Consider the following 18,555-nt stretch of genomic DNA (forward strand, 5'->3'; position numbering starts at 1 on the left):
GCTCATTTTACGCCATTTTGTCCGCACCACTGTGTTGATTGGGTTTTTGAGATCTGTAGTGGAGCCAATCAGAAGGGAACCGGACAGCCGGAGAAACGGTAAAGGGTTGCGCTTGCTCTAAGGGAAATGGTAGCTGACAACACGGATTGGTTTGTCAGTGACCAACCAAATGACTAATTCTGAAAAATGCAGAAATCAAATCAGTTAATGCGAGAGAGGAGAAAGCGCGAGACTGATGAAATGCGCGCTCGCGAGCGAACGCCAAACATGAATGAGACTTTTAATGAAGCGCTTCAAAACAAAGACAGACCTGCTAACGTTTGTCAAATAAGAGCTTTTAATAATGATTACAGAGCATGTTGAATTGTGGTCCATTTGGTACAGTTCAGTTTATAACAATGGGCAATTGATGTTTACCAAACAAACCTTATGAGGTGTATGAAATTTTGTGAATCATTAAGACTTTCACGACAATCTTTTACAATCTTAAACGTGTATGTGCATCTAAAACCATCAAAATCAGTAGGTAATATAAGATTAAGTTCATAATGTTAAGCACCTTCTTCAAGGAAACATTTAGGCTCAAAATACACTTGGCTTAAGGCCCAAACCTGCAGCTATTGACTTATTTCTTAGAAAACTTTTAATAGAAATTTACTGGAGTTATTTATAGTCAATAATAACCTCATGATCCTTTTATATGTGTATTTTATTACAAATTAGGTGAGGAAGAAAAGATGGAGCAATATACAGCAACAGCCAGTGGGGATCAGATAGTAGTTCAGGCTGCCAATGGGCAAATCCAACAGCAGGTAAGAGCCAATGTAAACATGTTACTGTTTAATCAGTGACTTTTACTATGGAAAATGGGGCACAATGAGTGTGTGCTCGATATGTTTTCCATTTTTATTGTATCTAATTTTAGCTATATGCAGATGTGTATCAGGTGCGGTGGTTTTTTTAAAATGCACAAGCATACTTCAGAAAGTGATTTCCAATTCAAGGAAATGACTGGGTAAATAGTGTTTGAGCTTGCCCACAAAGTCTCTCTATTTAAATGAACGTTCTCAGTTCTGATAAAAAAAAACAAGGTTTAGGTGACCCAAACACACCCAGTGCATTTTGCAACACTGTGAGTCAGAAAGACGATATTTATATGTACACTACCAGTCAATTAATATCTTAAATGAAGCCTCTTCTGCTCTCCAAGTCTACATTTATTTGATCAAAAATACAATGAAAACTGTAATATTATTATTGTAAATGCATAAAAAGATTACATTTATTTCCATGATTCTGCCTCATTATTAGTCTTCAGTGTGATATGATCATAAAAAATGTTTTCTAACTCTTTATTTTATTTTTATTTTGGTTAATAAAGAATTATACAAATTTATATGTATTTATATTAATTTATATTAGATATGTTTATACACAAGAACACAAAAACAATCTGATTTATGCTGTATATGGTAAACAACCATAGTACATAGATTATGCATTCATACTTTACATATCACAGTGCATAGTATTATACAAAGAAGAGTATTTAAAAAAAAAAAATCCCCAGTCCTTTCTGAGAGCACTTTTTTATTCGACATAGTTGAAGTCAGAATTATTAGCCCCCCTGTTTACTTTTTTCCCCAATTTCTGTTTAACGGAAAGAAGATTTTTTTTTTCAACACATTTCTAAACATAATAGTTTTAATAACTAATTTCTTTTATCTTTGCCATGATGACAGTAAATAATATTTGACTAGATATTTTTAAAGACACTTCTATACAGCTTAAAGTAACGTTTAAAGGCTTAACTAGGTTAACTAGGATAACTAGGCAGGTTAGGGTAATTAGGCAAGTTATTGTATAAAGATGTTTTACAATAGCAAATAGCTTAAAGGGGCTAATAATATTGACCTTGAAATGGTTTAAAAAAAATTTAAAACTGCTTTTATTCTAGCCAAAATAAAACAAATAAGACTTTCTCCAGAAGAAAAAATATTATCAGACATACTGTGAACATTTCCTTGCTCTGTTAAACATCATTTAGGAAATATTTAAAAAAGAAAAAAAAAATCAAAGGGGGGCTAATAATTCTAACTTCAACTGTTTATGTAAGCTTTGAATTTGTGTCTTTCAGCCAATTCAAGTCTTTTTACATGCTACAAGGAGAATCTCACATTAATATTGGTAACTTTTGGGTAGTATCTCTGTAATATCTCTTATAAGCCAAAAATAATGAGCTTCTGGGATTACTGTATCCAAACACTTCACATGTACTGTAACCTACACTTCATCCCAAAAAGATTGGCTTTTTCTCACTGTCTCCAGCAAACCTCTTGCATGGAGAGTTGTTTGCTTTTGATATTGGGGTTTAAAAAATAAGGAATTCTTCCTTTTTTTTTTTTTTTTTTTTTTTTTGTGCTTTGCCTGTCAGGGCGGGGTTGTAACTAATTAACAATTAAACAAATCTGGGTAATGGATGGTTCTCTGCATCCATCATAATTTTGGGTAAAGATATCGTTTAATTGCATTTTTATTTTTGTTGTGGTAATCCATAAATTGTACTCCAAAATCATTTTAAAGGATGTGATGTTTATGTAGCTCCCGAGCGTATTTTTTGTGTTCCAAGATACATGAAACAAATGCCATATCAATATAAACTGTAGTCTCATAAAGCCACATCTGTGTAGTCTATATAGATCTGCGTATATATTTACACATGTGTAATTTTGTATACCTTATCTGCTAAAATGGTACAGGTAAATTTGCAGTACTTGTGTCTGAGCAATACGTTGCAGGCTGCACTTCACCTAACAGCCACTGGTGTCACTAAAAAGTCATTTTTAACAGTTTTTTTATTAAGTTTTTGGTTTACTCAAAAATTTTAATTCTGTATTACTTACTCGACCTCATTTTATTTTAATCACCCAAGACTTTGTTTATTTTTGGAAAACAAATTAAGATATTTTAGATTAAATCTGAGAGCTCTCTCATCCATAGAAAGCAACCGTCTTGAGACATTCCAGAAAAGGAACCAAAAACATTGTCAAAGCTATCCATGTGACTTTAGTGCATACCTGTCAACCCTCACATTTTTCCCGGGATTCTCTCATATTTTACAATTCTATCCTGATATTATCCCGTAAAGGTATTTTCCCATATTTCTCCTGTATTTTTAATCTTTCCATGAAGGGTCGCAATAAAAATTAAAGGGCCATTCCTCCCTATACCCAAACCATACTCACGAACCACCAGGGAACTCCCTTGCTCTTGAATGTGAATTTGTTCTGTACTTTCATTTTATTTAGGCATGAAAACACAAATAAATATATAAATAGCGGGATGCCCTTCCTTTCTATTACAGGTGCCGTTGCCCCTCCTATGCAATCCTCAAAACAGTCGGTTCATGTAGCGGTACGTGACTGATTGTGTGACGCGTTTAGGGCTGCACGATTCTGGCTAAAATAAAGATCAAGATTTTCTCACGAATCTGTAGATGCAAAATAAAGGTTAATATGAGTAGGCTATTATTATTGTTATTCTCAAACATATGGTAAAACAACAATAATAATATTATCTGTAGGTCTACTGTTGGTTAAAATGCACAACTTTGCAAAGACTTGGATTGGTGGACTTGAAAAAATATGTCACGGTTGTTAATGCACAGTAAAGTGATGACATCAGAATACAACTATTCATAATTCTGAAGTTGAGTTATGTTTGAGACATATGCTTGCAATCTGCCATTGACAACATTAGGCTTTTCACTGGTAAAATGAGACATCTGTCAGTGTCAGTTTTGACTTGCATTATATTCAACATTATATAGGCTAGAGTACTTATTCTGACACTGTTAAACATTTATTCTCATCCACAACACTCACTTTGTGTTCGCTATAAAAGAAAAAACATATCAAATGCTTGTCATAATCATAACTATAAAATGCGACATGATTATTTAATTTTTTGGGTGAATCACACCCACACCCATACAAATACAGTATGCTAACTCTTTCCATGCCATTTGGCTTCCATATGCTCTCTCCTGAACCTGAAAATATAATTGGCTGAATTGTAGAAATGCTGGATTAAGATCGTGTGGGGGTCAAATCGAGATCACAATCTTTTTTTGATTAATCATGCAGCCCTAAAAGCGCTCCATAGTGATAAATAGACAATGTTTCCCAAATGGCTTCTGTACACGCTATTTGAAGTGGGGTGAAATTGGACACTCTGGGTTTTGGGTGCGTCTTTGAACAGACATATACACACAATAATAATGTAAACATCTAAATATGTCGATCTTGATGGGGTTTCTTTTAAACACAACAAATTTTAAATTAACATAAAGTTAAGAAAGCAATCGATCGATCCTTTATTTTCACATCCCAATGTTGACGGGTATGCTTTAGTGGTTCAGTTGTAATCATATGAAACTTCAAAAGATTTTTCGTGTGCCAAAATAACTGTAAAAGCAACTTTGTTTGCCAAAGTTTCCCTCGTTTCATTAACTTTGAGCAGTTTAATGCTTGTGTGTTGCTCTGCTGATTCTAATGGCAATACGTTGAACTGCCTGAAGTAAATGTAAACTCTGACCTGATATGGAAGATAAGATATAGGACTGAACTGAATTAAACTGAACTTCAACTGTTAAAAACTGGACTAAAGCAGTTTCAATTTACTAGAATTTCATCTATGTTAAGCTGCTTTGACACAATATACACTGTAAAAGCGCTGTAGAAATAAAGATGAATGTTTTGACAATGTTTTTGGTTCCTTTTGTTGACGTTTTGTGTCTGGAGAGTAAAAGTAGTCTTGTTTTTGTCTAAAATAGCTTGATTTTTGTTCTGAATATGAATATAGTTCTTATGTTCTTATATAGTTAAGTTTCAGTTCTTATTGAAACCAAATGGGTGTGAACATTTAATAACAGAATTTTTATTTTTGGGTGAATTAGTGTTTCTGAATTTTACATGTAGCTTCTTTACAGCGTGGATCATGTAAAATCAAAGTAAAATCAAATATACTTTTCTGTAAGAGTTAATGCAGATTAAGGTGTGATGTGGGATTGTCCACAGGCTCAGGGCACTGTAACTGCAGTACAGCTGCAAACAGATGCACCCATCGCTACTGCTACAGGCCAGCAAGTGCAGACACTCCAGGTAGTTGTGTGAACTCCGACTTTCAGGCCTGTGATGTTGCATGCGTCATCATGTCACACTCTTTGTGGGGATATGAGCTCACATCATTAGCATGCCTTGATTTTACTTGCAATATTCTACCATGCTCATTGTTGATTGTGGCATTGAAACATCAGTGCAGGACTCGTCATGTGGAGTAACTGTGTAAATCACACCATGAGATCACCTGCATGTTGGAACCAATTCATATCCGAGAACATCACTGTATAAGGCGTGTGAGACTTTATTTTTGACAATGTTTGTGTTTTGGTACTTAATTAAACCGGTCATGGAGAAACTAACACTAAAATGGACAGTACGTTGTAGCAAGTCCCCATCTTAATGATCCTGTGAAGTATTTTGAAATGTGCAGTTTTTTTTAATTAGATGTTTGACGTAATCTAAACTGAAAAATAAAGAAAGGGTGGAATTTAGAATGCTTTTATCACAGCTCTGTCAGTAAGAGTGGTTGATAATTGAGTGGAGAAGACACTAGCTAATTGATATTCTTAAAACTAACACACTGAAACTAGTTAATCTAACTAAACCTTTAAAGAGTGTGTCATTTAATCATTTATTTAAATGAGTCATCTAAAAGAGCTGAATCACTAAGAAACAAAACAAATGAACTGTCTTTGTTGATTGGTGAGTCATTGAAACACTCGATTGATCCAATAACATATTCTTTTTCACAAAACTTGGCAGTGTTGTCAAAATCAACTCTTCATTTTTGTTGAACTGTTATTAAATTACTAGTTATAACTATGTATTTCACAAAAATAACCTAAAAAGATGCTTTTTGACTCTCTCTAAGTGTTGGGTTTTTTTATTTGCAAAGTAGTGACATACTCGAAAATATCATGTCACACAATGTTAATACAGCAATTACATTAGTTTTGTAGATGACAAATATCGCACACCTCCAAACTGTATAGATGTGGATCAATTGCATGATTGATTGTCTTTATAGGATTCTCATTGTCATCATGTTCATTTAAGAATATAAATGTGGAAATACACTGACTGGCCAGTTTATTTGGTACACCTTACTAGTACCGGGTTGGACACCCTTTTGCCTTCAAAACTGCCTTTCGTGGTGTAGATTTAACAAGGTACTGGAAATAGTACTGCATATTTGTCGACGGCACATCCATGATGCAAATCTCCCGTTCCACCATATCCCAAAGGTGCTCTATTGGATTGAGATCTGGTGACTGTAGAGGCCACTTAAGTACAGTGAATTCATTGTCATGTTCAAGAAACCAGTCTGAGATGATTCGTGTTTTATGACTTGGCACATTATCATGCTGGAAGTGAAGGGGTGTGGAAGTACACTGTGGTCATAAAGGGATGGACATGGTCAGCAACAATACTCAACTTGGCGTTGACATGATGCTCAAGTGGTACTAATGGGCCCAAAGTGTGCCAGGAAAATATCCCACACACCATTAAACCACCAGCCTGAACCATTGATACAAGGCATGATGGATACATGCTTTCATGATGTTGACACCAATTTCTGACCCTACCATGCGAATGTCGGAGCAGAAATTGAGACTCATCAGACAAGGCAATCATCTATTGTCCAATTTTGCTGAGCCTGTGGGAATTGTAGCCTCAGTTTCCTGTTCTTAGCTGCAGGAGTGGCACCCGGTGTGGTCTTCTGCTGCTGTAGCCCATCTGCCTTAAAGTTCGATGTATTGTGCTTTCAGAGATGCTCTTCTGCATACCTCGGTTGTAACAAGTGGTTATTTGAGTTACTGTTGCCTTTCTATCTGCTCACACCAGTATGGCCATTCTCCTCTGACCTCTGGCATCAACAAGGCATTTGCACTCACAGAACTGCCGCTCACTGGATATTTTCTCTTTTTTTGGACGATTCTCTGTAAACCCTAGAGATGGTTGTGCATGAAAATCCCAGTAGATCAGTAGTTTCTGAAATACTCAGACCAACCCGTCTAGCACCAACAACCAAATTCACTTAAATCCCCTTTCTTCCCCATTCTGATGCTCTGTTTGAACTGCAGCAGATTGTCTTGACCATGTCTAAATGCCTAAACACATTGAGTTGATTAGAAATTTGCGTTAATGAGCAGTTGGACAGGTGTACCTAATAAAGTGGCCGGTGAGTGTATAGCTAGCTTATTACATCCTTTACCACCAGCCTGGTCATTGTCAACCATATAAGGCCCTAAATTGTATTAATATACGTAACTGTACAAGCAAAGCAATTAAAATGGATTTTTTCATACTTCATAATGGTGCCTTAGTCTTATGAAATGCCTAATGTGCAAGTGTAAAATATCTATCACCCGTTGACTTTAAGTGTGTGTTCAGGTGCAGGGTCAGCCACTGATGGTGCAGGTGAGTGGTGGTCAGCTGATCACGTCCTCAGGTCAGCCCATCATGGTGCAGGCCATGTCTGGAGCTCAGGGTCAGACCATCATGCAGGTGCCTGTATCTGGAGCTCAAGGCCTTCAGCAGGTCAGTTGTCAACATTTCTCAGTGTAAAAAAAGCTGCTTAACTTGATCTAAAGTCAAGTCATGTTTGATGTATTATATAGCACTTTTTTTAAAGCAGCTTTGCAAAAAAAAAGAAATAATCATTATGTTAATAAATGCCTATTTTATGATTTTTTGCATGTTATCTTTCAGGTAATGATTGTATAGTTGCAGTTGTTTGTGGATCTATGAAGTCTTCAAAGATCAAAATGTACTACAAACAGAATCTTTGTCTGCCATAAAACGTTTTTCATGGGGTCTGTTATGCCTTTAATTTGACAGTAGTGAACAAAGCTATTGTACAGTATTCTACAGTAATCACAGTCACCCATCTGTTCTTTCTTTCTTTCATTAATGCATTTGGATGTTTTTTCTGCATTACAGCTGTCAGTGTAGCTAGAATTTGAAGGATGTGCTTGTCAAAATTGCAGTACTGTATTGCATGTTGTAGTCCAAATTAAAGTATACATGCAAAAATAGGAGCACTTTAAATCCTCATGTCTTTGTAGTTGCATTTATTAGGTCAGAGCTTGAGTTAATGACTGTTTTATTATACTTAATAGTAAAATTATCTAAATAACAATGTGCTGTTAGTATAAGATTATTCTGTAATCATTATTATGACATATCAAGCTTGATTATTATTGGTCTAAAATTAAATGTTCTTAAAACCTCTGTGGTGGTGTTAATATTAGTGCACAGATTTTTTTATTTCTTTTTTTAATCGTTGGTGTTATTTATACCAGTATATTCTACCAGTTTATATTATTTGTGATCACTTTCTATGTGTAGATCCAACTAGTTCAGCCGGGTCAGATTCAGTTGCAGGGTGGCCAGACGCTGCAGCTGCAGGGTCAGCAGGGTCAAGCTCAACAGATCATCATCCAGCAGCCACAGACTGCCATCACCGCCGGCCAGAACCAGGTCTCTGATAAACTCTGATAAATCCTTTCTACTATATTTGTTTTTAAGCTTTTTATGGATTGGTTGAATATAAATAAAACGGCATGATTTCATTGTATTTTCATTTGTAAAAAATATATAAATAAAATAAAATGAATGGTGTGCATATGTGTCGTTTTGATACACAATTTGCCACTGATCGACTATAATAAAGAATTGCTTTAATTGATATACCCCAAATTATTATATAAGATTTGTTATACTATACCATGTGAAATAGTCCGTTTTATTCAGAGATGTTTAACTAATTCATTTAAAAATGGATCGCATTATCCTTTTTTTGTCTATTATTGTCTATTATTAAGCTTATTTTTCCGTTTGTTATTCATTCTGAGAGTGCTGTGAAATTAGTCTTGATGCTGACATGGTATTGCCATCATCTAAAATCAATAAATCAGTAAATCAATAAGAATGTATGATGTGTTTTGCAGGGGCAGCAGATCACAGTACAGGGACAGCAGGTTGCACAAACAGCTGAAGGACAGACTATTGTATACCAGCCTGTGAACGCTGATGGCACAGTTCTGCAGCAGGGTATTTAAATACACACCTACACCTGCTTTTCTCTTAATATACAGTCGTAAACCAGAATGAACACAACCTGAATGATCAGTGATGTATCATTTTACCAGTTCCACTCATGTTTATTCAGGTTACCTAATAGTCCTGTCACCTCCACAGGCGTGATCACCATCCCAGCAGGCACCCTGGCAGGCACTCAGATTGTCCAGGCAGCAGGAGCCGCTAACACCTCCACAACCAACAGTGGGCAGGGCACAGTCACCGTTACCCTGCCTGTATCTGGAAACATGGTGAACGCTGGGGGAATGGTCATGGTAAGACCTCCTGATGAGGTATCTAACAGTCTTAAACCGTCCCCTTCATTGGTCATCACAGGGGTGGTGGGTGCATGCTGTTAAAACTAAAATCACCTAAAAATCAGCCTTCGCTTGCGGACTCGCCATTTTCACATGCAGATCCAGCCTTCTGAAAAGAAAAACATGATGATTTGATGATTTTCTTTTGTTTTTGAGATATTTTAGTAGTATTTATTTATTGGAGTGTAGTTTTAAAGGGAGAAGTATTAAATAAATAGTCACATTTAAGTAATTTATGACTGTAGTACAGTGTTTTTTAGAACTTCTGCATAAAGTTTGTAAACTTCTGGTGAAATGTAATTTGATATGTCATTTGATCAGTGCTTTCAGGTTACTGGGCACCTTTAAAAAGAGATAAAGTTAGGTGAAAAATATGTAAAAATAAAATGACAATTAGTTGAGTTTAAATTTAAAGGCATTTAAATTCCTGTGAAATGCCACCTGATGTTTTATCAGCATCAATAAAGTTTGTTTGCAATTAGTTAGATAGTCAGACCTAGTTTTTCACACTTCAGAGTTAAATTGAGTTGAAGTCTTAAGGTTATTTCAACTACATTGAAAGGGATAGTTTACACAAAAATGTCTCAATCAAAAAATGGATCCACTCACCCTCAAATAGTTCCCAAATTGTGCAGGTTTCTGTCTTCTGTTGAGCACAAAAGAAGATACTTTAAAGGATGCTGAAAACCTATGAAGAAATACAATGGAAATCAGTGGTTACCGATTTCCAGCTTTCTTTAAAATATCTTCTTTTGTGTTTAACAGAAGAAAGAAACACATGTAAAGTTTTGAAACAAGTAAATGATGGCAGAATTTTCATTATTGGGTAACCTATCCCTTCAGGTTTGCACCGTGTTGCATTGAGTTCAAAACAAAAAACATAATACAGGTGCCCGATGTAAAATGACAACTTTTCACTTTGTTTTCTATGGAAGAACGAATCTGAACAACATGAAGGTGTAAATAATGGGGTTAAGTGTATGTGTAAGTATTTTAGGTCACCTATTTATTTAGTATCATAGCATTCAGTGTAGAAGAAAACAGAATGTGAGGAATCTTCCTGGAATCTGACGATTTACTCAGAAGCGTGTGGAAAGTGGCGACCTCCGTCCTCTGTGTGTTAATCTTTAGCACTGATTCAAGTGTAAGGCTGAAATCTTGCCATCGTCTTGTCCACTAATGATCCACTCGGCTCTTCTGTGGGTGTCCTTCTCTCACACTAGTGTCATCATATTTCAGTCCACATTACGTTAACTGTCACCTGACCAATCACGGGGTTGATGATTAATCTGATTTAATTAGTTGACTGAAGTTGCAAATACAGGCCATGTCCACATGTACACGGGTATTTTAATAAATGCTTTCATTTTTATAAACCTCCTTCCACATGAAAACAAAAATGCACTTAGATGCATGTTATGGGCATGCCGAACCAACAGGTGGAGGTAATGAGATTTTTATGCTGCGATACCAAATGGGAAATTCAGAGTAAAGTCAATGCAAACATGAAAACAGAGGCGGATTACCAGTCCTGCAGTCAAACAATGCAGGTTACGTGATGTGTTTGTTGCAAACGTTCAAAATTTGCATCATTTGTGTGTCAAGTCGAAGTCACACTGCATTTTACGCCCCATAGACTTCCATTCATACATATGCAAATGCAGCAGACTATAAACTCAAGCTCGTGTGAAAAGTTTCGCATGCCACTGCATTGGAAAGTAGGGCTGGGCGATATTGCGAAAAAATTACGATACCATGTTTAAAGATATAACAATATCATGTTTCATATCATTCGATATCGATAATTATTGAATATTTTTTAACAATACATTTAGGAACATAAGGCTATTTTTATTTAAGCACATTATTTTAATTTACCAACATTACAAAGGAAAATTGTTTTATTAGTCAAAAACTAAAATATTTAAACAAAATATTTAAAAAAATATTTAAAAAACATTAGCGTCAAAGAGACTCTTGATGTTATTCTCTTAATGTTACAAAGTGTGTGCAGTGGTAAAGGTAGATCAACAATCAAGATGCAAGGTCTCAATAATAATGATACAGTAAATCTCAAACTTTGTCAACAAAACAAATTATTATAATCAAATCTGAGCTTTCAAGTAAAGGAACCATACATCATTATTCAAATACATGTTGTAACATTACAAATTGTGAAGTTGAATGACTATATTACTCCTTACTAAAACAAAATTTCAGATGGGGTGCTAGTGGCTGGGATGAACAATAAAAGAAGCCAAAAAGCCACTCTGACGACATCCTCACATCCTTTTTTATTTACAATCTCTTCACTGCTGCTAGCCACCGCACTCATTTTCGCATACGTTGTTATTCTGACCTGAAGTGACAAGCGTGAGTGCGTGGCTTCCTTCCAATGGGCTTAGCGCTCCGATTCAAGTTTATGGAGAAAATGAAAAAGCACTGCAGTGTTTGGGTGCGCTGTGCCTGTCTGAGGTAATTAGTTATTACTGAAAAATGTTTACCATTGTTACTGAAATGTTTATTCCATACAAAGTGTGAAGCAGATTGGTTAGTTCTACTTGCATGAATCGCAGTGCACTCGCGACATTCAGAAAAGTTCAGATGTTTTGCGGCTAACTAGGTGCAGCTGGAAAATGCACACGCGTCACATGTACGCTGCTTGCACAACATGTGCGCGTCACTCCCATACACAAGCCTCTATTGGAAATGACAAACTTACACCCTAAGCTTATTTGCATTGCTTCCAAGGCACGCGCTCAGCAGCCCCATTTTAATAAAACTATAGTGCTTCATACCAATACTTCATACCAAATCTTTTTTTATCAATATTGACAACGGTGTTCGGTCAATAAATACCGATACCGATTTTATCGCCCAGCCCTATTGCAAAGGTCAAACTTAGTAAACTCTGACCTGCAAAATAGCGTCACGTGATTGCGTGAGACCAATAGAAGATCAAAACATGACCGCTCTATAGAGAAATTTAAAATAGGGAGCAATTACTCACTTTTTTATTGTCTAATCATCTTGTTTAGTTCTGCCCCTTTTTGGTGTGAACCCAGCAGTGTTGGCCAATCAGAAAGGAGAAAACAGCAAGCATGCTGACGTCATGAGGCAAAAACTCCTGTTGTAGTTTCCACGCGAACACAGTGTGTTGGAAAATCTTAACTCTGGTCAGACTTTTCAGAAAGTTTCAGTTTCAGTCACCTGATACACCTGATATTTTCATGTGGTCATACAGGATGTGTAAAAAAAAAGTGTGGTTTTGAAAATACCTGTGTTCATGTGGACAGGGCCACCTTTTGTGTTGCATTTTTATTGTATTAATACGATGTTCCCCTTTCTTTCCCTTTCTACTTAGATGGTACCAGGCAGTGGTGCAGTGCCAGCTATCCAGCGAATCCCTCTGCCAGGTGCCGAAATGCTTGAAGAAGAGCCGCTGTATGTTAACGCCAAGCAATATCATCGCATCTTAAAGAGGCGCCAAGCTCGGGCAAAACTCGAGGCAGAGGGAAAAATCCCTAAAGAGCGAAAGGTGAGTCTCACGTCTTACATCTTCCGAATGCCGTCATATGTGCATCTTGAACTAAATGATCCAGACTCATCCCATGTACTTTGTCCTACAGAAATACCTTCATGAGTCACGACACAAACACGCCATGCAGAGGAAGCGCGGCGACGGGGGCCGGTTCTTCTCCCCGAAAGAGAAGGAAGAAATGGCCTTGGCAATGCAGGTGAGAGCGCAGGCCCGTGTCAAGCAGGAAGACCTCCACAATGCCACCGAATTGGCAAACGTACATTGGCTGCCTGAACACACACCATCCCTTGCATAAGACACTCATTGAACTCCTTAGCAGATCATTCTCACTCCTCCTCTGGTGTGACATGCTGTTCTTGGCTGCTCTTGCACGCATCACTTCCTGCTTCTCTCCCTGTCCTCGTTGGCTGCTTGAGTCTGTCCCATCATGTCTTATTGCTAGAACAGACTGCATGAACTGCATAATTTGCGCTGTGCTTTTTCATGGCCTGTCTGTCTGAATGCGGATGTTTATGTTTAACAAGATCATCTCATCATCAGTCAGGATGAAAACACTGATATTATTGGCACGCAGCTCTTCAGGATGAAGGATTGCTAATGCCATGTGACCGGCTTTATCATGTGACTCTAAACATCATTATTATTAAACAGCATGGAGATTAAAGAAAGCATGAAACTTTCAATCATGAAATCACTGTCTGAAATAAGATTTCTTACTATTATTTTTGAGGGATCGGTTTGTAAATGAAATGTGGTTTGAATGTATATATTTTTATTTCTTTTGTCAAACCTTTTCTGTTGTGTTGTTTGTGGATGGGTCCTGCTGCTGTGCTTTTTCTTGGTTTTCATACAGTGTCAGCACTGTTCATTTATTTGTCACATGTTGTGATTTTTATACTGAATAAACATTCTGACCAGATTCTGGGGAGGGAAAAAACACAATTTACTACCAAGTTTGGTGTCTGAGATTTGTAAAAAAAAAATATATATATAAAAAAATAACTAAAAGTACTTTTATTATGCTGTAGGATACATTAGATCGGAGGTTCCCAAACTTTTCAGCCTGTGACCCTTAAAATAACAATGCCAGTGATTCACGACCCCTAAATTCCTTGGAGGTGATTATAAATATACAAACGTTGGTTGCACACACACAACAATAGGCTTATATAAACACAATCATATTGACAACACAAAAACGTGCAACAGTCCAATAACCATATCATTTTTATAGTCATTTATTTATTTGTTTAATTTAATATTAACCTTAACTAATGAGACTGGTGGACACAGTGTTTTCAGCCCAAGTCTATTCTTGGTTTAGTTTTGGAGACCACCACTTAAAGATCATCCTCAATGTTCAGTGGCCTGTATTCATTTTATGTATTTGATTGCCATAAAGAATGTTTAACCTGATGCTATAAAATCAATCTACTGCAGCTCATGCTAGTGCGGTGTTTTTAAGCTAACGTAAACAAACCAATCCTATGAAAAAATGGTGATGTTGTTTTTTACTAATAAATACTACTATTTTTATTTTCTGTGGGTTATAATTTAAAATATGTTAATTCTAATAGTTTAATCAAATTTATTTGACTTTTAGAATCACCAAGCGACCCCCACTTTGGAAACCACTGCGTTAGATCAGGGGCAGCCAACCCTATTCCTGGACCTCTACCTTCCTGCAGATTTCAGTTGCAACACATATCAAACACACCTGCCAGTAATTACCAAGTGTTATCCTAGTTAATTGGTTCAGGTGTTTGATCAGGGTTGGAGCTAAACTCTGCAGGAAGGTAGATCTCCAGGAACAGGGTTGAGTACCCCTGCATTAGATTGATCAGAAGTGACAAAGACTTTTACGTGTTACAAATTTTATTTAACTTTATTAAACTCACACGTAACACACTCAAAATGTGGTTTTGAAACACTTTCATGTGGATAAAAAGTGGTAACTTTTTCCAAAACTATTTCATGTATTTCATATATGCTGCACATACGGTTTTGACATCTGATTGCAAGAGTTTTTTTGAAATAGTCAAATGGAATTCTTTCGAACGACATATTTCAGAAGCCATATATATATATATATATATATATATATATATATATATATATATATATATATATATACACACAGTTGATGTCAAAATTATTAGCCCCCGTTTATTTTTTTTCCCCAATTTCTGTTTAACAGAGAGAATATTTTCTCAACACATTTCTAAACATAATAGTTTTAATAACTCATCTCTAATAACTAATTTATTTTATCTTTGCCATGATAACAGTAAATAATGTATTAGTCAAAATATTTGACTAGATATTTTTCAAGACACTTCTATACAGCTTTCTATAAAGTGACATTTAAAGGCTTAGCTAGGTTAACTAGGCAGGTTAGGATAATTAGGCAAATTATTGTATAACGATGGTTTGTTCTGTAGACTATCGAAAAAAATATAGCTTAAAGGGGCTAATAATATTGTCCTTAAAATGGTGTTTAAAATTTTTTAAATTGATTTTATTCTAGCCAAAATAAAATTAAGACATCCTCCAGAGGAAAAAACATTATCAGACATACTGTGAAAATTTCCTTGCTCTGTTAAACATAATTTGGGAAATATTTAAATTCAAAGGGGGCTAATAATTCTGACTTCAACTGTGTTTATATATATATATATATATATATATATATATATATATATATATATATATATATATATATACAATGTAAAAAATTTAATGACAAAAATCAAGACAACAAATATTCTTGTTGCATTAACTTAGAAAGTTAATCAGGTTTCATCTACGTTTTTGAAATTAAACATAGTTTAACTTAATATTTCTAGTCAGTTTAATTGATGTTAAGTTGAGATGACTAGAAAAGCTCATTTAATTCAACTAAAAATGTAAGGCAGCAAGAATGTTTTTACAGTATGCAGTTGTACTGCTTCTACTGCTACACGAGTGATGACAGCTATTAACAAAACCTGCACACAACAGAAAAAAATGATTCATGCTTTAATAAGGAACTTTAGCAAAGAACCAGAAAGCCCCTATTGCAGGTTTAGACAAGCGATGCTGGGGAAGGAGGGCTTAGGAATATCCCAATGGTGGATAGTGCTAGTTGAGTCACATTGGAGAGGAGATAAATAGAATAGGATGATATTTGTGAGGCCAATGACTAGGGCCAGACAGAATCTGTGGAGATTTCTGTGCAAAATTTTGAAAAAAATCTGTAGATTTATGCAGTATCGTATCTAAAAACTTAATTTATGAAATATATTAGCTTTTTAACTTTTATTTAAGCTACAATGCAAATCCAATTAGATAGACTTGTTTGGAAAATAAATCAAATATCTCATATAATAGACAGAAAATATGACTTTACATACTGTATTGTAAATAAATCGAATGAAGATTTTCATATTAGTCAATAATATTACTGAAATTATTTTAAAAACTGAATAAAATAAATGTACACACATTTACACAAGTAAATAAATAGACTCAATCATGGGCTAAAAATCTGTGGATTTCTGAGCTCAAAAATTCCATGTGGGCCTACCAATGACTTATAACGTCTATAGAGTCAATCAGCTGCAAAGAAGCGATATGAGTGTACTATGTATGTATACTGTATATATAGAAAGAAAGAGAGACTTTTTTCAAACATTAAACATTACTGACATCAATTTTTTTAACAATATTATAAATGTATCTTGTATCATGATGCATCTTCAGCTGCTTCTGTTACCGCTTAAATGTTTTGGAATTTAAATATATTTCCAGAGACTCAACTGACGAAAACAGAAAGACTTACATTAAACATTTCTAAAGAACACAAATCCAAATAGCTGCCATTTCCCTGAAAACCCTGATGTGACAGCTTGGTAAACATAAACCTTTGGCTGTTTTTCTTGGTTATTCAGTGTTTTTCTTTATGGTGCCTCAACTCTCGTGTGCGTGGAAGGTGCTGAGTGAAGCATATCTGAAATGAGTGCTGAGGGTAATGATTGACCCTTTTCCTCTTCACTTTATCCTGCAGGAGCAACAGGACCAGAACCAGGCAGGAGATGAGGCCGTGGCCCAGATGATCCGGGTCTCATAGCATTAAAACCACTACTGAGTTTGTAAAACAAAGTGACTCGAACACAGCACCAACAGACAAACAGTAATTCATCCGGGCCTGTTTCTCATGTCTTCCCGTGAAAGGAGGAGCTCATCTGTTTTTGTTTCTTCTAATGGTCTGATATTCCTCCAGAGGATGCACATAGAAGGAGCCATTACTGTTAATGTACAGCGTAATGAATTCAGCTCGCGTTTTAAAAAGCAATTAAATAGCAAAAGCGTAAACCGACCCTCAGAGAGATGTCGGATACGTTGTTAGTAATAATGACACATTTACTGTGATGTTTCATAATGGTGGCAGTAGAACATATTTTACCAATGTATTGCATGAAGACCAAGGCGGTCTGTTTGATTTTTCTACTGTTTTGGGAATTCTTGTCAGGTCTATGAACTCATAAGTGAGACGTTACTTGGAAATAATGTAGGTGTTTTCTGTAAATATACATTGTTGTGTTGTTCGGTGAATTTTTACATGTTTGGTGTGTGTGAGCACTGGGGAAACAATTAAGGCAAAAGGGCAACATTTTTCAGAAATCAGCCCTATCTCCAAGGAAACACTGGGAACATGGGGTGTACTTGCTTCCCATGCTTTTGTACAGTACATGTTTCTTTCTAACATGAACTAATTTTACATTAGTGTTTTCATAAAATGATTGTTTGTAATTTGATTGAGTGTTTCTGGTTCATCTATAGTTTCTACTTGAAACTGCTAACACTCTTGAGATGTTCATGTTCGACATTGAAGTCATTTAACTTGCATTTTGATAAAAAAGTGTGCTGAAAACATTGCGACAGATCTTGTTTTGAGAACTTGTCTTTAATATTGTAATCTGAGTTTATTCTACTAAGCTATGATTGAAATAAGATGTTTTAAAGTAGTGCTCCTAACCAGGGGTCCATATATATATACAGATGAAGTCAGAATGATTAGCCCCCCTGTTTATTTTATTCCCCAATTTCTCTTTAACAGAGAGAAAATTTTTCAACACATAATAGTTTTAATAACTCATTTCTAATAACTGATTTCTTTTATCTTTGCCATGATGACAGTAAATAATATTTTTCAAGACACTTCTATACAGCTTAAAGTGACATTTAAAGGCTTAACTAGGTTAATTAGGTTAACTAGGCAGGTTAGGGTAATTAGGCAAGTTATTGTATAATGATGGTTTGTTCTGTAGACTATCAAAAAATATATAGCTGAAAGGGGCTAATAATTTTGACCTTAAAATGTTTAAAAAAATAAAACAAATAAGACTTTCCAGAAGAAAAAATATATCAAACATACTGTGAAAATGTCCTTCCTTTTCTTTCCTTGCTAAACATGATATGGGAAATATTTAGAAAGAAAATAAATGCAAAG

General features: G+C 35.5%; 1 protein-coding gene across 9 annotated transcripts; it reads left to right on the forward strand.

The window, feature by feature from the left end:
• The first annotated feature begins 11 nt into the window (after positions 1-11).
• Positions 12-18,080, forward strand: nfyal (nuclear transcription factor Y, alpha, like). 9 transcript variants are annotated; one of them, XM_056463611.1, is made up of 10 exons: positions 12-98; positions 724-812; positions 5,079-5,165; positions 7,518-7,664; positions 8,475-8,606; positions 9,077-9,179; positions 9,327-9,499; positions 12,888-13,061; positions 13,153-13,260; positions 17,110-18,080. In XM_056463611.1, exons 2-10 carry the CDS (start codon positions 738-740, stop codon positions 17,170-17,172), a joined length of 1,062 nt encoding a protein of 353 aa, XP_056319586.1. In that variant the 5' UTR covers positions 12-98; positions 724-737; the 3' UTR covers positions 17,173-18,080. The 9 variants fall into 9 exon arrangements, with proteins under 9 accessions (XP_056319586.1, XP_056319587.1, XP_056319590.1 ...); XM_056463612.1 differs by having other exon boundaries at positions 9,327-9,481; positions 17,110-18,078; XM_056463615.1 differs by lacking the exon at positions 5,079-5,165 and having other exon boundaries at positions 9,327-9,481; positions 17,110-18,075.
• Positions 18,081-18,555: the final 475 nt, after the last annotated feature.

This window comes from Danio aesculapii, chromosome 8 (assembly GCF_903798145.1).
Source record: "Danio aesculapii chromosome 8, fDanAes4.1, whole genome shotgun sequence".
NCBI lineage: Eukaryota > Metazoa > Chordata > Actinopteri > Cypriniformes > Danionidae > Danio > Danio aesculapii.